This window comes from Pisolithus orientalis (genome assembly GCF_024613125.1).
Source record: "Pisolithus orientalis strain OTSU chromosome Unknown F5J12scaffold_29, whole genome shotgun sequence".
Taxonomy (NCBI): Eukaryota; Fungi; Basidiomycota; class Agaricomycetes; order Boletales; family Pisolithaceae; genus Pisolithus; species Pisolithus orientalis.
In genome coordinates, this window is record NW_026260810.1 from 128,349 (window position 1) to 151,747 (window position 23,399).

Genomic DNA, 23,399 nt, shown 5'->3' on the forward strand with positions numbered 1-23,399 from the left:
TTCCATGTCATCCTCACCCCTGGTGTCATCACTGTCATGGTGCTGTTCCTTTGGCTCTCTTCGAAGGGCAGACAGACCTCATGCCTGTTACCTTTCTGGCCCCAATCCACATCCCTGTGAGTCTCATGGCTCGTTGTCCCCATCTGTTGTCGACCTGATGGTCACTTTTGGTGTCTCTGATGCCAAACTTGCCTTAACTATGAGTCAATTTGAAAGCCATGCACAGTTACCTCCCCACTCTGTTCTTAACAAACTTGCTGAGGCTGATCACCCTCTCACCCTGTCTGATCCACACTACCATCAAGCATGCTATGTCTGCTGCTGCCTTGGGCACATTCATATAAATTGTGGACTCTATGAATGTCCCCTCTGTCACACCACTCATCCTGAACACACCCAAGGCCAGTGTCTGTCTATATGCCCTCACTACCCATTACAAGAAAGAATTGCTACACCCACTTTGGTAGATGATCATACCCTTGTTGGGAGCAAGGATAATGACTTGTACAACAATGACTTTGATTTCAATGACTCTGCCATTAGTAACATGACCAGAGAACCTTATGGAGAGTAGTTGAAGTCAGGGACTTCAATGCTTAGAAAGGGGGTAATGTTATGTTTTACCCCTGTTTTACTTCTTTTCACCAAATGATTGCTGTGTGTTTGTTCTGATGGACTACTTTTCCTTTTCGAGCCATCTTCTCTCTGATCTGACAGCTCTCTATTTCCACCACTAGCATTTCCCTCTCACTACATGCTTAGAACATGTGTCACTATTGTTCAACCAATAGTGTAGTTACCTCATTACATGCAGATGCCTCATGGTCTGTTTCCCTGTAGTATTTAGACTGCCAGCTCAAGTCCTGGAACCCCAGACTTGAGCTGCTCAATCATATGCAGTGTTCTCAGAACTTCACCCTCAGTGTCCCTTACCCAGACCACTCTTACTGGTGTTGACTAAATCCTTCATTGTTTACAAAGGTTACTGCAGCCATTGCTCAGTAAGAAACCAATAGTCTGTGTTTGAGCTCTCCCTACATCTTGACTTCAGTTGAGTGTAACAGTGCCTGAGTTGGCTTGAGCATACTAACATGAACTCTTGTCAAGCTCATAACCATTATCCCTTCACTCCCTGGGCTCATTGCTCAATTTATCTTTGAACAACTCCACCCAGATTCTATGCTGATTGCTTCCTACCATGTTACTCCCTTCACTGGTTGTGTCAAGATTTTTCATTCAGCCACTGCAACCTTCATAGCCCCAAGTGACCCAAGTGGTATTGGCAGAAAGCAGCATGAATACATTTGTGCAATGCCTTCATGGTGTCAAGGTTCTGGACAGTATGACTGCATCTTCATGAGCACAGATGATATGAAGGAAGGAATGCTCAGCATGGATGTTGCTCAAGTTTTGTGTCTTTTCTCTTTTGTTCACACCAATGGCCAGACATTCCCATGCACACTGATCCATTGGTTTGATCAAATCACTGATAAACCTGACAAATTGACAGGCATGTGGATGGTTACACTGTCTTTTGTGGAGGACAGCTCACACCTCACAGTAATACATATTGACAGTATCATTCATAGCATGCATCTCCTACCAATTTTTTGGGACAAGTATGTCCCACCAGACAGTGGCTCACAAAATTGTCCCGATGTTTGCATGTCTTTCATTAATCATGGTATAGTGAGTGAACCATCAGTATTGAAGTCAAGGTGTTGGTGGATGGATCAAAGCAGCTGGTCATGGCTCTCTGATGAGTCATATTACATAATATTTGGATAGAAACTGATGACAGAATACCAAAATGAAAATGAGAGCTCATTGGGACAATTATGTAACTTTGTGATATGCTGGGGATGTAGTCCTTGGGAACACATATAAAACATGGTGAGATGCTCAGCAATGCTTACATAATGTATCACATGGTCTACTGAACGATTTGTTAACAAACAAACAATGCCAAACAGTGATTTTGCACCACTAAGCCTCCTTGTTGTAACACAAGTCAAGAAATCACCATTCTGGCTCATCAGGGACATTCTCTCAGGGCAACCTCAACAAATTCTGGTGTACACTATAGTATAATCAATAGAATATGCTATCAGCACCATTGGTCAATTCAGAAACCTGCTGGTAGTTATCTCCTGCACTGTTTCCCCACCAATGCTCCACGTGTCCTGGGACTAATCAGTACTGTGAGAGCTGAGAATGATGTGGAGGTCCAATCTGGCATTCATCCTATCATAATCAAACAAATCACCCATTAACTAGTGCATTTCTGTGAAGGGGAAACTGGTATGGAGGTCAGGGTGAAGCTAAACCCTCTCTCACTCCAGGTACCATGGGGAGGGATATGTTACTGAGCCACCAGGTTGCACATTCCTGGCCTTCTATTCTGGCACTGGATATTTCCTTTAGTCTCATATGACCAAATAACTCCTTCCCAGTGATCCCCAGTTCAGCTCAGAGTACAGTCTGGCCAACCCTCCCATGATACTGGGAGTGCCCAGGAGGGTTGTGCTTCACCTGAGCCTTCAGGCAGGCTTTTCGACATAATTGTCCCAATGAGCTCTCATTTCCATTTTGGTATTCTGTCATCAGTTTCTATCCAAATATTATGTAATATGGCTCATCAGAGAGCCATGACCAGCTGCTTTGATCCATCCACCAACACCTTGACTTCAATACTGATAGTTCACTCACTACACCATGATTAATGAAAGACATGCAAACATCGGGACAATTTTGTGAGCCACTGTATGTCAACTGTCACAATTTGTTGGACATATTCCATGGATTCTATGTCAATCATTTTGCAGACCATCACATGTTCAAGCTGGCATCATAATTCTTTTGTAACTTGCACTACTTGATTTACTTTAGAATTTATTGAGCTTACAGCACTCTATGCCAACACAGCTGTAAGACCACTAAGATCCATAAGATGTATGAGATAATGAAATAGTTGGCTCTTTTGTCTTAATATTGTCAACAAATGCAGCATGCTTAGCCCAGTGCCACATGCAGTCACAAGTATGTTAAGCTGACATAGGTGTGTTTTAAGTACAAATAAGACTTTGTTAATTTCCTGATGTACTGTACATCTTGTTTCACTTTCTTATTCACTGTGTCCCACTTCATTGTGTAGTATATAGTCCCCTTGCATATCATTTACTTCCCTAGCATTAACCTCCTGTTATCAGGTATGCTTCCTGTCATCAACTCTACCCTGTACCTTATCCCTGTTATCGGTGTTAGGTTGGCTGTAATATATCTGTCTTGTCGCCAACACATGCACCCATAGCAAATCATCACAGGTTGACATATGTGATCACCAGGGTGCACATTGTAATGCTATTCATCATTGCTGTCAGTTAGACCATTCTCCAGGATGAGCTTTTGATAGCAGAATTGGGCATTACACATACTGTGTGGGTCACTCTCTATGTCAACTATCATACCCCATCTCCCTGGCAGAGAGGAGCTTTTGGCACTGTAGGTTCACTCCTCACCATGTCCTAAATCTTTTGTATTTGTGAACAGACCTCCAGCATGTGCACTGATTGGCGAGAGTGGTCCCTTTGTTCTGATATTCATCCTCAGGACAAATGTAACCTGACTTCCATGCCAAGCCAACTTAACAAGAGAAGGAGAGGAGAGACAACAGTATGAACTACTGGTAGTGCCACTTATCCTTGCTAGCCTTATGTTGAAGTGTACATATCCAAAACAGATAGCAATACTACATTTCACATGGAAGAGCAAATCCTTGGAGCGCAGATGTTTCCCACAAGTCCATTCCTTCCTCCATCTCCTTCTGAAATAAAAGTGGCACCTTCTGATCCCCTAGGTCATGTAAGATTCCCCATGCTGATTCTTGATTATTGACAAACCATTGGCAACTTGCACCTGCTTTGACAAGTGACTCGCAACACATCATCAATTTGTGCTCCACTTCCATTGCAAATTGGAAATAAACCACATCCCACATGGTTGTTATCACCCTTAGATGACCAATTGCCTCCCTGCACATATTTTCTAAAATCTGCATATTACATTCATCATCTTGCGAAAACCCAGCTAATACATTGTGAGTGTAGATCACACCCACAAGCCTGATGGACCTCTGGTATCTGCTTAAGCCTCAGTTAACTCTTCTAGCTGGAAAGAATCAAGTTGACTCACATATCATATAATTTCCTGAGTATAACCTCAAACACTTGTGGTTTGAATGCTGGCATGTCTAGAAACACATAGCATTTCCCTTGGCTGATGCACACATATGCAATGACAGTTATTGTAGGGACTGTGAGCCTATCTGCCCCCTCTTCTTGTGAGGTTCTGATAAGACTTTTGATGATCTGCTCTCCAATAGTCATAAGTCTGATGTCAAGACTTTGTCATCAGCCTACACTGGTCTTTCTGGAACTTGATCGACCTAAGATCCTACCAATCAGGTTTATAGAGGTTATGAGAAGGATCTGCCAATGATAGTACATACACAATGATGATATTGCTGGGTATGATGTCTACAAACGAAATCTGTGGCAACTGGTTCTACATTGACATTAGTATGTATGTGGCACATTGAATGATGCTTTAGTAGATCGTACCTGTCTGGCCAGGGGGCTATTAAAAACTTTGTCTTGGTAGGGAAGAAAAAGTTGCTTGAATTTGGCCAGCTCTTTGTCATTCCAGGCAATTGGGTGATGGTAAAAACACCAAGAGTAGTTGGAGTTGAATTGCCACATTTTAATGACAATGGGACTCTGCTCTCCAACCTTTCGGCATGCCAGCATCACAGAGTAGAGATCTGGGGAAGACTGATCATTCTTCAGAAATAGCCATATTTGAATCCCATGATTAGTGACCATGAACATTTGAAATCTCTCTGGATATGCCTTGATATCCAGTGGGTACTTCACTAGCTGGTGGCATTTCCAGAGAGTGTTTACATCCATCCACTGTATGCCTGAGCAATCATGAAAGTAGCCAGGCTCCTCTGCAAGAAAGCTGGGGGACCACCCTATGTCCTTGCACCCTGTCCAGCACCATGCAAATATACTTTGATTGTTGGACATCCATATGATTTCTAGTTGCAGCCAAAGGAGTGCACCTTTTCCCTCCTCATACAACATTGGTATATGAATGCTGAACAGCCCCAATAATGAGTATGCTCAGTCTTCCTCTCATGTCATCCTCCAGTGTGCAGCCCAAGACATAATTTGGGCCACACTGGGATTTGACGAACTGAGCCCTTTCTCTAAGACATCCTTTGAAATCCCTGTAATGATGCTCAGAGTTTGCGCTTGGCCATGCTTGTCACTGACAAGTTCCCAATTCTGATTGAAAAAATGGACATTTGAGGGAGCAATAAGTTCCTGAAGCATCCACCCACATGAAAACCATTTGGGCCAGCCATTGAATTCTGAGTAACTTTTATGGTCCTGTTGAGCAGGGAGCCTTCGACCATTGATGTCATGGAGGAAGACATAGCAATGATCCAAATTGGCATACCACATGTACATGGAGTTGATGGCCTCAGTAAGTCCAGCACTGCTCCACTGTCACACACCAAAGGTGTTGTGGACATGGTTACAGCTGACTCTGCCTAACTCATCGACAAGTTGTGCACAATGCCCATGCCATGCAGATGAAGACTAGAGGCCTCATGCATAGAAAGACTGCTGGATGTTAACAGTCATCCTTTGCACAAGAACAAGTTGTCAGTGCTAAAGAGAAAAGAGGAAGCAAGTTAAATGCACATTAAAGGTTTTTAGTGCCTGTGTATGGCATTCCGGTTTTCATTGTATCTCCACCATTTCCAAAGATATCGACTCCATTCCCACAATTGCTTACAGTGCTCAGCCCCATGATTCTTCCTTCCAAATTTGGAGAGGATCCTCACACTCTACACATTTCTACAGCACTCCATCCATCAGATGTTCATTTCACTAAGTCCATCAATCATGGCTGCCTCTTTGTCAATCATCTTGCTTGTCTCATTTGCCAGAGACAGTGGCTATGTATATCTGCCAGGCATTCCCACCAGCTTCCATCCTGGAGCCCCCTGGTTCATCCCATCATTGTCAGCCCTGTTGTGGGACACTACCTCTGGGTAGCATGTGAATAGGGGAAAGCTGTAGGGAAAATCCCTAGGCTCAACCCAAGGGGTGCTGAGTAGGAAGGAGACATAGAAAGTGATGGTAGAGTTGGTCAAAGAGTTGAATGTGGGTCACGGAATTTAATTCCAGAGTCAAAGGTAGGGACTGACTTGCTTTTGAAATTCTGGACAATGATCTTGCACCAAGGAAGTAACTCCAAGACAAATTAAGTGCATGGGAGAGGAAAACAAGTACTAGCAAAACAAGGACACAATGACACAGTAGACACAGATACACAGCAGACACAGAGGACATGAAGACTCTTTGAACTCTTTAGACTCGCACAAGACACAGAATGTGGGTCCCAAAAGAGATGATTCTCATTTTGTTACTGAGGCAGAATTATTTAGTACATGGATAGTAAGGTACTGATTGGAGAAATGTGGGGCAGGTGAATCAAAACTCTGAAAAATAAAGGGGGTGACATGTCAGATGTCAAAGCCATACAGCAATGTGTGAAAACAAACTGTAAGGTAGTAACTGAGAAAGACAACAGGAAAGATGGGTATCTTCTGACAGGATGAGTGTACACTGTACTGTTGGAGTAGGGGAGGCAGGATAGGGGTGTAGGACACAGCCGCAGACAATAAGCACTGTACAGCAGGAGGACACTATTCGAGAGAGGATCATCATTCCACAGTGTTCCACATGGTGAAGAGAGTGGATTCAGCCCAGGCACTGTAACACCGTACCGCAACACCACACTGTAACACCACACTGCAATACCACACAAACACAGCAACAAACCACCATGAAATGAATGCAAGGCAACCACATGGAGTACATGTGTAGAGGAGTACAAAAGAACAAGCTAAGTAACAAGCTTTAGAAACAACCACCCCACCACTACCAACCTGCCTAACAGAAACCAACCACACAATGCACAGGGTCGCTTCATGACTCTCCGCATGCCTGACATATCCCCAGTGTGGTCACTGTTAGGAACCCCCTTCACTAGTGACTACTCGCTCCCTTCGGACCTGCAGACACCCAAAAACACACCGTCATCACCCCAGGAACAAGCCTCAACCTGAGGAATTCCCCCAACCAGAACAAACTCCCCAGAGTACCCAGGAGACGACAACTTCTACATGGTATTCCCCACACTACTGCTACCAACCCCACCGACTTCATCAGCAGCAATAATCCACCAAAGGGAAAGAGCACTGTCAGTCCCAGCTCTACCACTGCTGTACATGCCAACAACACTCCCAACTCCATTGCCAGTGGTACCACCACCCTCACCAGCCAAGCACTGGTACAAAGACCTCATGACAACACAGCTAGCCAGCTGGGACGAGCTGACCAAGGCATTCAACGACAGATGGCCCACAACGAAGAGTGCATCCCAAACATCAGAGGAATACCAAACGGAATTACTATCACACAAGATGCTCGAAGAAGATGTTGGAGTAATTAGGACAGTAGGCCGACAGAAGGTGTGGTCACACGTAAGATGGGCAGATGAGGCCATGGAGCTCGCAAGGCTAGCAAAGATTGAAGGTGGGTCCACGTTAATATGGCAGGTCAAGAAGCAGCTCCCACAAGCAGTCAGGAAATTACTAGACGATGAATACATGAGTTGGAAAACATTCATGGACAACATCAAAAAGCTGAATACATCAAAGCTGAAACAGGAATGCGAGGAGATAGAAGAGAGAAAGAGGAGAGAGGAGGAGCAAGACCAAAAGCTACTACAGAAGGTGGAAGTGGCAAAAAGAGCAACAACGGCAGACATCACAGCGCAACTCCAATGCCTCACAATCGGGCAGGTCGCAGTGCCCTGTACTGCATCAAGAACCTCGCCCTCAACAACATCACCCAGCTTGCAATTCACACTGCAGCAGGTACTGAGATGCAACATGCAGTACACCCCACTGACAGAAGAACTAAAGGAGACAGTACAGAAAGGATTGGAGCAGCTTCCACACCAACCTGACAATGAAGAGGGCTAAAGGAGGTACCTGTCTCAGCTCGCATTGTGGACCACGAAACATGGAGAAACCGCATGAGTCACAGAACACACACCGTACCCCCTTCAACTGGGAACCACAATGATATGCTCCAGAGAATGCTTCAGGTGTGGAACACACAGGCATGGAAGCAGGGACTGCCTGACACCGGAAAGAGATTCATCCAGGTTAAGCTGCAACAAAACAGCATGGAGAGCACTTTGTAACAGGGTCCTGGGTCTGTTCAATAGGAGCACCGCATACAGTATCAGACTTGTAGCGCTAGACAACCAGGGAAACAAGACAGGGTCATTGTGATGGACAGCACACCAACCCAGGTCCTCGACGTATCTACTACGATAACACCAGCCTCACCTGTACATCATATCGAGCCAGCAACCATCAATCTATACTCCGCAGCAGTGCATGAAAGAAGAGGCAATGTAGCAGATAACACGAGTCAACCTGTCCCATTCATACATCCAGTCACACTAAAGAACAAGGACAGCACAGGAACAATGATACAAGCATTGTTTGACAATGGCACCATGACAGGAGCCATGTCATTGAGCACATTCAATGCAATCAAGCACATGCTAAAAGGATGGAGACCGTCATCACAAATACTATGCATGGCAAATGGAACTATTGTTCCATCAGAGGCCATGTGGACAGGCACAATAAACATAAAGAATGCAGAAGTAACAGGAACCTTCAAGGTCTTCAACAGCGCAGGGGGCTGGTCGTTCCTATTTGGGAAACCACTACTATGAGCCTTCAAAGCAATACATGACTATGCAACAGACGAGGTAACAGTCACAGATGGCAACACCACAGCAGTACTGCAAAACCACTTCATCGACATGACACAACCACAAAGAGAGCAGAATGCAACAATGTAACACAAGAGGAAACAAAAACAGAAAGCAGAACCAATGTGTTCACCAGGAAAATGAACCCATTCTCACCCAAGCACACCAAATACATCATCAGACACATCAAGATTGGCAGCGATCTAACACTGAATGAACAAAGAGAGGTCATAGCACTACTAACTGAATTCACAGATGTATTTGCATGCTCCCTCAGTGAAGTACTACCAATCCCCAGAGCCCAGGTCAACTTGAACTTACCAGACGACGTGTTGTTCAACACCACAATATGCCAACGACCAATGAACCCCCCACAACAGCAGTTCATGAACAAATGGGTTGATCAAATGCTCAAGGCCAGACTAATCGAACATGCAAACATTCCCCAGATCAAGCATGTCACACCTACAGTTCTCACACAAAAAACCCATGATACCACAGAGGGCATGACACTGGACAACATACAACAAGAATTGAACCGATAATGCATGGAAGCAAACATACCACAACTGTTCAAAGAACAAACATATGCACAGGAAAAAGAACAAGTCATGCCGAAAGAAACAGGAGAAGCACCAAAATGGAGGGTAACACAAAACTTCACAGAACTAAACAAGGCCTCGCAGATACCACCGATGTTCCAAGGAGACATTAGAGCAAAACAACAGTGACTGAGCGGGCACAGGTATGTGTCCATGCTCGACTTTGCATCCAGATTCTATGCAATCAAAGTCCCAGGCAAATGGCAGCCGTAATTCATGTTCTTTGTTGACAGAAGGGGCTACTTTTGGTACACGAGAATGGCGATGGGTTGGACTGGAGCCCCAACAATGTTTTCAGCAACTGCTTCACAATGCCTAGAAAAAGAACTCATGGAAGGCATCCTAGAACTCATTGTGGACGACAGAGGATGCAGTGACAATATGTTCAAAGGAATGGCAGTGAAACTAAGGCAAATACTACAACAGTGCAGAAAACACAGCCTATCGCTATCGCCAACAAAATGCTGACTTTTCATGACAGAAATGATGTTCGCAGGAGCTACAGTAGGCCCACAGGGCATACAGCCGGACCTATCAAAACTAACAGCGATTGTTAACTGGAAACAACCTGATGATGCACTCAACCTGACATCATTTCTAGGGCTCACAGGACACTTCCACGACCTCATCAAAGGATATGCCAAAATAGAAGGACCACTATGTGACCTAACAAAACAAGTGGACATCCCTAAGCCCATTTCCAAAGCCACGTATCGAAAAGCAATGACTAATTACAAGCTGGCAGATAAATGGGAACAGAAGCACACCGAAGCCTTTCTAAGGCTGAAAGTTGCACTGACAAGTCAACCAACACTACATGCACTGTGGTACGATGGCACACTGTTCATCGTAACCACAGATGGATGCCAAGAAGGATTCAGGGCAGTACTAACACAAAAAACAAAAGTTCAGGCATCAAACAGCAAAATGGTAGAATGACCAGTACCCATCACATTCGTGTCCAAAAGAACTTCATCAGCTGAGCGAAACTACAAACCATTTCTGTTAGAATTTGCAGCACTAAAATATGGCCTGGACCATTTCACAGACATAATTTGGGGATACCCAATAGAAATTGAAACTGACTGCAAAGCACTAAAAGATGTCCTGTCCAACAGCTCAATATCAGCTGCACACACAAGGTGGCGAGACGGCATAGTCACACACAATATAATAGCCATAAGACACATACTGGGACATCTGAACGTAGTAGCAGATGGACTAAGCCGCCAATGGGACAACACAGCCTGCACAAATGAAGATGGCAGTGACTGGACAGTCAGCCCAGACCCAGAAGCAGCATCAGGTTTAGTAAATGACATGTTCATGATCACTAAACTATCACAGGAAAATCAGCAACTACGAGAATGCTTCCAACATGAACCATTGTTCATGGAAGTAATAGACATGATACTCAATGTTGACACAAACACCCCTGTAAGAGACCACAACAGAGCGAGACACAAGTCAACACAGTACCTGGTAGATCAAGGTAAACTATGGCAGCTAAAAGGCGGCACTAGCATATGACTGAGACACAAGGTAGAATGCATTATGAGAGCAGAGGCACTCAAAGAAGCGAAATGCCAACACGAGTCAGGAGGACACTGGGGAAGGGATGCGATGAAGTTAGCCCTCACGGACAAACACTATGCACCCAAACTGGACCTCACCATAATGAAAGCGATACAGGATTGTGCGAAGTGCAAAAACTTTGGCACAGCGAAGCTAAACACATTGCTCGAGCCAATAACAAGATGGCACCTGTTTGAACTACTGGTAGGTGACTACCTGTCAATCCCAATGGGCAAAGGAGGGTACCACACACTTGGACTATTCCTGGACACGTTTTCCCAACACCTCTGGGTAACGAAGATCAAGACCACCAGAACAGCAAAAACCACAGTAAACAGCTTAGCAACTATCTTTAACAGTTTTACAGTGCCAGAAATGTTCATGACAGATGGAGGATGCCACTTTGACAATGAAACGGTTAAAACATACTGCACTAAGTGGTCTTGCACCCACCACATTATTGCTGCATACTTACCTGGATTAACAGACTAGTGGAAGGTACAAACAAGCTATTGCTACACATCCTCAAATGGCTATGTGCACCAAATGTAGGAGAAGACGATGACCCTGAAACCGACTGGGAAAAACTACCAAGGACATGGCCAGACCACCTCGACAATGCGGTCCAGGCACTGAACAACCATATATTGCCCTTGCTCAAGTTCTCCCCCAAAGAACTCATACTGGGGCTGGTCATCAACACCAAGCACATGGCACTGACACACAGCAGCACAGCACCATCACCAGTGGATGCAGCAATACACATGGCATATGCAGCACAACAATGGCTCGATGGGTACAACAAAATGGTAAGACATGCCATCAAAAGAAAAAAAGCATTTGACCACTGTGTCCTACAAAAACAAGGAGCAGAAGCCGCATTCACCAGAGGACAACTGGTACAAGTATACAGAAGCGACCTGGACTACACCTTCAAGACTGAATGGAAGCTATTACCTAAGTGGTCGTGCCCATACAGAATCGTGGAACAACTAAGAAACTCTTACAGGTTAGAAACCCTAACGGGCAGACTGGTCCTGGGGGAGTTTAGCACACAAAGACTATGCACATTCATGGCAAGAGAAGGAACACAACTACATGTGGATCAACAAGAACACCTAGCACCACTACAAAGCATGGAAACAGAACAAGACATACCAGAAGGGACGGCAAGGGAAGAGAGAGGGAACGCAGACAGAGGAAGCAAATCAGAGGCCGAAAGAGGTGAAGAGGACAGTGAAACAGACACCGACAACGACGATGATGGAGAGCAGGCACCTGGAAGAGAGGAAGGGGCAATGTTGGGAGCAGTCAAATGGGGAAGAACATACAGCACACAGGAGGAGTTGTGTAGCGAGTTAACAGATGATGAGGATGTCGTCATGTTTAAAAGGGGGCACATGGAGCAGGGGAGGCAGGATAGGGGTGTAGGACACAGCTGCAGACAATTGGTCAGCAGAGACAAGATGTGGGCATAGAGTGGGGTAGGAACACTAGGTTACACAAGCACTGTACAGCAGGAGGACACTATTCAAGAGAGGATCATCGTTCCACACTGTTCCACTGTAGAGTGGAATGCGAAGGGTAGAGGCCATAGGTAGAAAGGGGTTCTCGCATTGTAGAGAAAGGTTCGCAGGAAAGGAACAAGAGGGGTAACCAGAGTTTTTACTGATGTTCTGTGTGGCTGCCCAGCTACATGGCGAGGCAAGGGTTGAAGTGGCACAACTGCAGAATTCCAGATAGATGTATGTCAGGTTGATGTTGACACAGAATTTCAGGACAATGACTGGTGTGTGTTATTGATGGACAGGGGAGCTCCAAAGGTTTGACAGGTGAGGCGGCACACAAGGCAGATGGAATAATTCTGAAGATGACAGATGTGGATAGTAACAGTGGAATTTTGGTGTTGGCATCCCTATTTTGGCCTCAGGGAGTATACTACTCCCTACACCATCTCATCCCATGCAGCTTGGTCAGCATGTTCTCCTTGTCAGTATGACTTCCAGAAGGATGTTCTTTGGTTGCCTCAGGTCTGTCACTTGGTTAGAAAGGTCTTATGTGGTCATTTCAGTCTCCCCAGTTGATGAAGCATATGGATCATTCCCCCCTGCTCCCTGCACTGTCTGTATTCCAGTCTCATCCATCATTCTTCCCACATTGTGACAGCTGCAGCATAATCTATTGTTCTCCAGCCTCCCTGATCACATTCATGACAGGTATGACCTGCATCTTGCCTTCTTACTGCAAGATCCAGCAGAAGACATCCCCCCTTCTCCTCCTCCATCAGAGCCCTGTTCATGAAGTTTTTGTTAACTTCACTAAGAGGATGAAAGGGTGGGAGACACAATCACTTATGCTCTCATTGCCCCACAGACCCCCAATGCCCTAGCCCCTTTGACACCTGACTCATGCCCTTCAATTCTGGAATTAATACTCCCCTGTCTGGAAACACTGCCCATCTGTCATGCCATCTTTGGGTCTAGAGATGTCTCCGCCAAGATCTGACTTGCATTGCCACCCCCTAATGTGATATCAGTGCGCTTACTCAGTTTCTGACTCCATTTGACTCATTCTGTGATATTTTGACTGTCCTTGACTTGTTCATTGCCAATACTTACCAATCTTCTTTGCTTGCTTACTTTTCATTTCTCACTTACTCATCATGATTACTCAGTCCTTACTCATTACTTACCAAACATTTGTGCCCTGTTTGTCACAAGCTGTGCTCCCCCCACAGTATATAAACCCCCATGTACTTAGCTACCCCCAAGTGAACCAGAAGCAATCAAGAAGTCACTCAGCAGTCAGTTCAGCTCTTTCAGTGCATAACTTGTTGTCAACAGTTGAGGCTCATTTGGAAGAGTCTATCTGTCTCCATTTGTATCATTGGTAGTTGAGGCTCCACAAAGGGGTCTATCTGCCTCCATCACTTATCTGAAGCTTTCTCCACTCTTAGTCAGCAGTCTCACTTAGTCATCCCTCCACTCCTGTGTAACTCATCAACAACTTGCACCAGGAGCACATTTTATCAAGGTCCAACATTCCAGAAGTCCTTTCAGCTGAACACACTTGCTCCATTCAGCATCTCCTTCTCAATCAGTATTCATTCATCTTCTCCTGTGTAACTTGTCAATGACTTGCACTAGGAGCACCCTCCACTTGAAGTCCCCCCACACAATTAGGTCTTTCTGCACTCCAGGTTCCACAGAGGTACACCACCACTTGCTCTACATTTGTCTTTGGTGTTGGATTTGTTTGGTTTATACCAGCTTTCCACACTTTGACTCACACCACTTGTCAATGTAACATGTGTCTGCCCAGAGCCAGAGCAATTCATCATGAAAGGCCTGCTTGCAACAATTGAGTATTTTCCTGTACCCACTGCACCCCTGTATCTCGTCTCTGGCAGCATCATCCATCTTCGTAAGTCCTTCAATATCGATGTACTGTACCTCATCCACAGGGTCACCCCAGCAGTGAGATAGTATGGCAAATCCCATTTCCTCAAGCATTGGACTATAAATCTCCACCAGTAGCCTGGCATCCAAACAAGTTTTCCCTGTTTCAAACTCCAGAAAGGCTGCTACATTGATTAAGCGCATCGCACATTGAGCTATTGGTTTATTAGTATATGCCTCATCCATATGCTAACTAGCATACAAGGCAAGGAAGCAAATCAGTGGATGGAGAGATTAGACGATTGAGTGGATTATTGCCATTTTCAGTGAGGTTGGTGAATGGGCATTTCAGCTGTCCAAGCACCCCCCTACATGTCACGTGATAAGATGGCAGTATTCCAAATCAGGAATGTCATGCAGAAACATAAGTGAACCTTATCTATAAGAGCCACTTTGCTTCCCTCCAGTGGGAGAGATATGGTCTGCCAACCAAACCAAAACCCAGACAGCCCTAAAATCTAAGTAACTCTGGCCCACCCCTCAACCCCAACCACACCACCAAATCGCAGCAGAACCCATTCCACCATTCTGTTAACTGGGGTCGCAATTGTCTCGGATACCTAAGCTGTATGTGTGATGCACCTATAGTTGTCAGTCTAACTTCATGCTTTCTATTTACTCCTTAGAAAGGTGTGACTACTAAATGTTGTGGCCATTCTGAACCGAGAACAGGATATACAATGAGTGGACCCCAAAGTTGAGATCCTGGAGGAACTCAACAACAAGAGGACAAGTTATGCCATACTTTCACACTGCTGGGGAACTGAGGTCACTTATGATGAGATAACTGGACTGGCTGCAATGAACATACTGAAGTGGTTCACCATCAGGGAGCAGGATGGCTACCAGAAGATCATCAAGAGTTGCAAATGGGCCAAGGCAGATGGTTACAAGTGGTTGTGGATTGATACATGTTGTATTGACAAGCGAAGCAGTGTGGAACTCTCAGAGGTGATCAACTCAATGTATTGATGGTACCACAACTTGCAGAAGTGCTACATGTACCTCAACAATATCAATGAACCTGCCTTTCCTACTAAGCAAGACAGCAAGAGGTTTGGCAGTTCTAATGGTTGGCCCGAGTGGTTTTCTCGTGGCTGGACACTTCAGGAGCTCATTGCTCCAAGGAAAGTCAAATTCTTCAACAACAAATGGGTGTCCATTGGCACAAAAGAGAACTGGGCATCCCTATTAGAGGCCATTACATGAATTCCAGAGGAGGTTTTGAGATGTGGACTGTGGCCATGGCCCAACATTGCTCAAATGATGTCTTGGGCTGCTGACCAGAAGACGACATGAGTGGAAGATCGAGTGTATTCGCTGTTGGGGTTATTCAGCATGAAAATGCCAATGTTGTATGGGGAGGGCTCACAAGCATTCCAGCAGCTCCAGCTAGAAATCATCCAAGAATGTGGTGATCACAGCATATTTGCATGGAATTTGAAGGGATGCCTTAGGGACTACAGAAGTGTTCTGGCAGACAACCCAAGTTGCTTCCAAGGTTGTCATGATATCAAAAACATGGATCCCTTCAAGTTCTTTGGTGAACTAGAGGAGTATATACACCAGAATGAGCTCGACTTGGGGCCAGACCCAGTGGGAAAACTCGATTCATTGAACCATGGTACAGTCTCCCCCCAACTTTTCATATTTAATGTCACTAATGTGGGCATCCAAGTATGGTTGCCCACTGTACCCCACTGTGACCATGAATCCCACTTCAGGGCAGTGTTGCCATGTTGTGACTGTTATGAGAAGCTGGTCACCGTCGACCTGCAATCCCTCATGCTTACCTCTTACTGTGGCAGGTATTTCAGTGCTGCATGCATTCACAGCATATGCCCAGAGTTTAGGACACTTTATCTTGATTACTCTCAAGACATCGAGGAGGAAGGCCACCACAATATCAGGCTCCATGATACATGCACCTCATGGCATGGTTTCTCCCTTTGTGGCACCTTCCCATTTGGTATTGCAGGCAATACTGTCACACTCTCATACTAAGGAAACACTCTCATTGTTTTAGTATATGCCAACAGCAATGCCAAATTTCTCTTTGCAGTCAGACTTGGATATAACCTTGGTCAAGTATGGGCACACATTGTCTGTGATGAAAACTCTACAAATCTAGACAACTTGTTGTTGTGGGCAGACTTTGCCAAGCAAGCATATGATTTCCTGTGGAACACACCTATCAATGAGTTCTGTTATGATGAATGCATTATCAGGAGCACTCATCTTCCTCATTCCATTTGGGATGCAAGGATTGTCTGCGACAAAGACTATAGCAGCACCACCAACCTGATGATTGACATCGATTATTGTCCTGGTTGTTGTACTGGGCCACTTGACATGTATATGCCCATCAGTACTTTCTCCCCTACATGCCTTCAGATCTAACCAGCCACATAGCCATAGGTGGATTGTGAACTGTGGCTCCCATGGATGCAGCAACATAAAACACATAGACCCAGTTTGCAATTGGATGAACAATGTGTATGGCTTAACAAGTGTTCTAGTCATGGGATTGCAGTGAGTCATAACAGATATCTTTGGGCTGGTGGTGAGCCTGACAAAAAATAGTTGGGTGATGATGGTGACTTTTCTAACAATCATTTTGAATGTCATGGGAACATATTCAAAGATATGCAGGAACTTGGTATTGATCCCATGAATTCAGTCTATTGGCCAGTCGACTTTTGTGTATCCAGCTGCAGAGATCTGGCATGACAAGTGCAGGCTCAGCTTGTTATTGTCATAGAATCTAGTTGGGGTGGAACCTGGGAATTGCATCAACCTCTGGGTCTCTTGCTTCCAAACAGCAAAGAATTTGAGCTGCAATTGAAAGCCTTGTCCACCAGTCTTGCAGGCATGACAACAGTCATACAATGTTTGGAGTTCTATGGTTGTGAGTTCACCCAAAGGATGGTCTTACTTTGGTTATGACCCTGGCTGTTACCCAGTGTTGAATGTGCAGTCCACCGACTCAGGTGCCTCCACTGTCCTATGCACATTTGCAATGCCACTAGCTTGGCATGGACCACCAGGTTGTGCATGGAGAAGGGAACATTTCAAAAACATTAGGTGACTGCTGTGTAGCTCATTTTGTGTAACACACCTGATACCATGTTCAAAACACAGGGAACAGTTCTGTATCTTGCTGAACCTGGTAACTGCTTGTCAGTCAGATGGGTTAATCTGCCTAATCCTGTTATCCCCAGTGTCACCATGCAGGTATTGAATCTTGTCACAAGTTTGTGGTGCATCAGATAACTATGTGAAACACTCAAGTGTATCCTCACAATGATATCAGGATGAACAGAGGAAAAACAGTGTGGTTGACTTCTCTGCCATGTTTGGATTAGATCACCTGAAAAATCTTGTTCATGTTTATTCTGTGTTACCTCCACTGGTTCATCCAAGTAGAATGTAGGTTGGTCAGATAATGTTCTTTGAAGAGCTCCCCTTGATAATGGAAATTTGATTGCACAGAGAGGGTTCTGTAGGTGCTATGGGAAGTCAGTCCACCATGTCATGTATGTTCATTGGCAAATTTACATCACAATATAGGATGTGGTTCATTGGTTAACCCATCTAATCCAATGTTTGTCAGTACAGTGGTGACATAGAATCTATTTGAATGCTGACTGCAGCCATGGCAGAACACACACCATGAAGCAGTGGCACCTTCTTTACTCCAAAAGCACAATGATCCTGATGCATTTCACTGCTCGTCACTTCGTGAGAGGTGAACCATGCAGTGTGATGTAGAGTCCATATCCCAAACACTTAGTGTTGGGGTAAGTGTTATTATCAGTGAAAAGGAGTTAAGTGGTTCACTCTAACCATCAAAAGCTACTCAAATGCATCCATACTGCCTTACTCATTGCATTGAGGGGCAACATGTGAGTACTCATCTTCCTGCACATTATTTGTGCACTGTACCACTCCTTGTGTCCTGGTTCCAGATGAACAGATCAAGTAGACCACAGTGATCATGATACAGTTGGTACCATCCATTGACACTCAGTAGACCAACTCCTGGACACTACAGAAAGGCTGATATCCATTCCATGGTACAAGAGATTGTAGCACTCCAAGTGACCCTGCAAGCTGCAGAGCATGAAGAGGAGTGACGAGCTCTTGAGGAGGGTACAACAGGAAAAGTAAAGATATCTTCCACTCACAATATCTGAAGCTGATCATTTATTCATTATAGATCCTGTGGTTCTGTTGGCATGGAATCTGTTCAGAAGTGGACCAACTATTAGCCAATGTAAGCCAATGTTTGCCTCTGGATATGTTATTTGACATGGATTAGGTGGTGAAACCTGTTCTGAAGGGATGGTTTGCCTATATCTGGTGTCAGGGTTTTTGTGAGTTTGCAGAGATGGTCAAGAGAGTCTGGTACATAAACCCAGATGATGATAGAGTTCACTTGCAGTGGTAATTAATAACATTGGGTCTACAGTGTTGACATAAATTGCTGAATATCTATTGTTCCAGGATCATGCTGGATGCAGGTGCAGGCATATCAAGATATGGATTATGGTGTGCTGCCCATCCAAGACTGTAGTGGCATTTTCATGTGTCAGAATGCTTTAGAGCTAGTTCAGAAACCTTGGGTAAGTTGCAATTAGTTCCTTCAATGCTTGTACATGTTTTTCCACTGGGGCAGTTTGCGTAGTGAGTTTGAATTGAGTTTGGAACATGTCCTGTGATGGATTATGATGATCTGGATCACCTTAGGCTTGCCTGGGTATCAGCTGCTGCCATTGTTGCCCTCATATCCCAGTACACTCTGGATTCACTAACTCACTTGATGCCTAATAAGACTAGCACTCCCACTCCACAAGTTCATTGGAACCATGAAGAAACTGCTGCTCTTGTAAGGTTCCTGCATGACAACCAGCATGAGGTGGGCAATAATGGGAACTTCAAGATGGCTACATATCAAGCTGCTGCCCTGCATATCGCCAACTATCACACAGATGGACCTCCTAAGAACTATCAAGTGGTGGGAAACAAGTGGACTGGCTATGTAAGTCAGTGTTGTAAACTGCTTGTGATTTTTACTGATCTTCTGTCATAGATTCGAAAGATATATCATGATATTGAGTACTATTGAGCACAACCATCTAGAGCCCACTGGGACAATGAGAAGGGGGCTAATATTCAGGGTCAGCATGCTGGGCAGGTGTTCGAGGATTTTGTGAAGGTATTTTTATTTTTATTTTTTAACCCTGTGGCTTGATGAACTGACAATTACTCTTAGAGTCACCCCCTCATTTGCCAGTTCAAAACGAGTGGATGGGATCTATATCCCTACATTGCAGATATCATACCCCATGGTGGTGAGCATGGGGCCAATGCCTTTAGTCCAGATAGTTCCAATGCCACTGCCAACAGCCTAGACAATGGAGATGGTGGAGTGCCAACCATTCAACCAACCACTTCCACTTCAGTGCCTGCTGAATCCACACCCTCCTCCACTCCCACACCCATCAAACCCATATCTACTTCAGTGCCTGCCGATTCTGTGCCAGTGCTTCCCCTAGTCCCACCCAGGTTGGACGATGACCATTTCCCATTTTTTGACAATCCACCGTCTACCATCAACCCATCTGACATTTCTATCCCTCCATCCAGTGCTCCACTGTCTAGTGGGAAGTGGTCTCACACTGAGATGCTTGGTGATGATGAGGCTTCGACTACCATGTCTGTTGTCCCATACACCAATGCAAATGACATTTCTGCTACTGCTCCTGCCTCCAACAAATGCACCAACCTCTCTGCCACCTTGGACTACACAAAAAGCTCCTGTTCCCATTGTTCTTGCAATATCAAATCCTATTGTGGTAGGCCTACAAGGCTCAATCAACTTCCTCACTTCATCGATCAGCACATCAATGACATCTGCCATTGATAAAGCATTGACAATGAGGGCACAAGTGATTCATTTACTGGATGATCAAGACCAAGATTTCCCCAGTCCTATCAAAGCATTCATCTGATTGTTGATTGTGCAGAATCTTGGCTTTGCTGATGTATACTTGAGGACAGCAAAGAAGGAAGATCATTTGGCACTTGCTGAACTGGAGTATCAGATGAAACTCAGGGTTGGTAGTTCTCAGACTGGTACACAGTAGAAAATACTATAGGTAGATTTGATGTTTGCTGTACCTCCATACCTGCTATCACTGTATCACAATCTTTTTTTTTCTTTATTGCAATCTATCTTTTTTTTCTTCATCACACATGAGAGATCCAAAAGTGTATGTATATTGCATGGTATGGGAAGAAATGAACTACATGTCTACAACATTGATATATTGCTCATACTGCTACCAGTGTTCATGGACTCATCAGAGCTATAGTCGTCGCTACCTGAGGGCAATTGCCCAAGATCCCACAATTGAATAATTTCCTGATAATCATCCCACATATGTTGAGTGATCTGGTCATGGAAAGTGCATGCTGCTTCAAGCTGACCTACATTGGGATTATCTTTGTCAGCTCCACCCTCATCTGCTGATCCCCCAGGCCCTCCTGCACCTTGCTTGTCTATGTGGACATCCTGTCCTGGCATCAGACCTTCTTCAGCATTGTGAGTACAGATGAAGTTGTGCAGTGCACAGAGTGCTGAGGGGATTCAGCCTTGGATGTCAATGTTGTACTCAGGGCTTAGTAGTAAGATGTGAAAACAATGCTTGAGGACACCAAGTATTTGCTCAATGATGTTGCACACAGATGAGTGCTGGAGGTTGAACAACTCTTCTTTGTTCCTGGGTCTTGTCAGTTCAGCAGGACAATAAGATGGATAATTCAAAGAAAATTACCCTAAATGTGCTCAGTGCCACTCTGTGAGGTGGTAGCAAGTCACCCAGTATGGGACTAGAATTTCTGGGTGCAGGGGGAATCCAGCATCCACAAGGAGGAACTTTCCTGTTGGGATGACAAGCCCTTTCGTATGTGCATCCTGGTATACACACACATTGGTAGCCAAACCCTCCCAACCAGTCAACGAGTATGTAAACATCAACTGGAAATCACAAGCAAACAAGCAGTTCTGCAATATGGAGCCTTTGCAGTTTCAGTACACCTCCTGGTCCTCCAACACTGGAGCAGCATGGATATGGCTCCCATCCAATGCACCAATTGCATCCTTGAAATACAGCCAAAATCTTTTATCTCCCCTAATCTTTGGCTGAATATCATCAGCACCAGGCATCTTGATGTACATGGAATAGAAGGGTGATGATGATAGGATGAAGAGTATCTTGCAAAAGTACCTGATCAAGGAGGTTAGAAAAGTATCAGAAAACTAAGGGTGATAACATACCAAGATATGGTCTCATTTGACCATTGAAAATGTTCACTGACATGCCTGATAGTCAGACCTGTCACACTCATATAGAGGAAAGTAGTCTTCAAGTGAAACAAATCCAGAGTTGCCATGACCAATCTGGCGAAGCTCCTCCACAAGTCATGCAAAGACATCAGCATGAACTCCAAGTTCACATTGGATTCATTCTGGATGACCTGCAAGGAGCTCGATAAGCCATTCCTCACCAGTTAGTGCTGACATGTGGTAAGGCTCCAGAATCCTTCAGATTGGCATAGATTGCACTTCAGTACAACCAATCATGCAGAGGATGATATTGACAACAAGAGCAATATGGTGCAGCAAGTGTTGGTGGTGAATCCCCTCATGATCACCACCAATATCGACAGCATCCATCTCACATACAGGAAGAAATGTTTCAAACTCAATTCAAACTCACTATGCAAACTGCCCAAGTGGAAAAACATGTACAAGCATTGAAGGAACTAATTGCAACTTACCTGAGGTTTCCAAACTAGCTCTTACTGTGTACCATTCCCTGGCCTCCTGATGCACCAGTTTTTTTTTGTCTAATTTAAGTGCATTGAGTGCAAACCCTATGTAGCACTATTTGAAGCTAAACTGTGTCTATGAGAAAGGGGGAGACACCTGTCTGTTGGTTCCCTCACTAACATGTACATGCCTGTCAAGGCAGATAAGTACCAAGCAACAAAGCAGGGAAGCAGCTGCCATTGGGTTCTAAGGGGCTTAGACATGAAAGGGGGGTTTGCTATCTATGACTTGATGGGGAACCAGAACATAAACATCCTGGTTCTTGAGGCAAGTGAAAGAGTGGAGACTGCCACAGTGCCACACTATAGTCCTACTGCAGCATACTGCAGTTGCTTGGTGTGGGCAGGCATCAGGGGGTGGGGGGGGGGTTGCAGAGCCAGGGGTCTGGCTATGTAGGGGGAAAATAAGAGATGGGAGGTGGGATCCCCAGGGGGGCATATAGCATGGCAACAACAGTGTTTGAGGGGGCCTCCCTCAAGATGACTAGGTCTCCATTGGAATTGAACCCAACATGGATGGAGCCCCACCTTTTGAACATTATTGAAACCACCTGGTATATGTCCTCTGGGAGTGAATTGGTGTAGATGGGGGCCATGGAGGAGTCAGTATGGTGAAGGAAAACTGGGCAGAACTCATTATCCAGTATGGGTTGCAGCCACAGATGGTCAGGGTGGGATGTGCACTCCTGCATGGTAGACAGGGAGATTGATGTTGGGGGGGATGGGGATTGAGGGGGCATGGCCATAGGGGCAGTGCCTGGAGACTGTGAGGATTGGTGAGATGCCTCACTGGCATTATGAAAGGCATTGAACTCAGCTCTCAGGGCCACTATCTCTGTGCAGGGCTCTGCTATGTCCACAAGTAGTTTTTTTGAGGAAGAGGTTCTATGTTGCTAGGGTGGGGGCTGGTGATGATCTTGGGGGGGGATGGGGC

General features: G+C 45.0%; 3 protein-coding genes across 3 annotated transcripts; 2 read left to right on the top strand and 1 right to left on the bottom strand.

Moving 5' to 3' along the window:
- Positions 1-1,311: 1,311 nt before the first annotated feature.
- Positions 1,312-2,854, top strand: F5J12DRAFT_724696 (uncharacterized protein; the record flags this gene model as incomplete). The annotated part of the gene is made up of 2 exons (XM_051741552.1): positions 1,312-1,623; positions 2,759-2,854. The coding sequence occupies 2 exons, from the start codon at positions 1,312-1,314 to the stop codon at positions 2,852-2,854; spliced, it is 408 nt and encodes a 135-aa protein (XP_051597396.1).
- Positions 2,855-3,748: 894 nt separating this feature from the next.
- F5J12DRAFT_784771 (uncharacterized protein) lies at positions 3,749-5,144 on the bottom strand (the record flags this gene model as incomplete). The annotated part of the gene is made up of 4 exons (XM_051743093.1): positions 3,749-4,031; positions 4,192-4,389; positions 4,508-4,563; positions 4,620-5,144. The coding sequence occupies 4 exons, from the start codon at positions 5,142-5,144 to the stop codon at positions 3,749-3,751; spliced, it is 1,062 nt and encodes a 353-aa protein (XP_051597397.1).
- Positions 5,145-15,370: 10,226 nt separating this feature from the next.
- On the top strand, positions 15,371-15,778 carry F5J12DRAFT_784772 (uncharacterized protein; the record flags this gene model as incomplete). Its single annotated transcript, XM_051743094.1, has 2 exons — positions 15,371-15,520; positions 15,560-15,778. The coding sequence occupies 2 exons, from the start codon at positions 15,371-15,373 to the stop codon at positions 15,776-15,778; spliced, it is 369 nt and encodes a 122-aa protein (XP_051597398.1).
- Between the last annotated feature and the right edge of the window lie 7,621 nt (positions 15,779-23,399).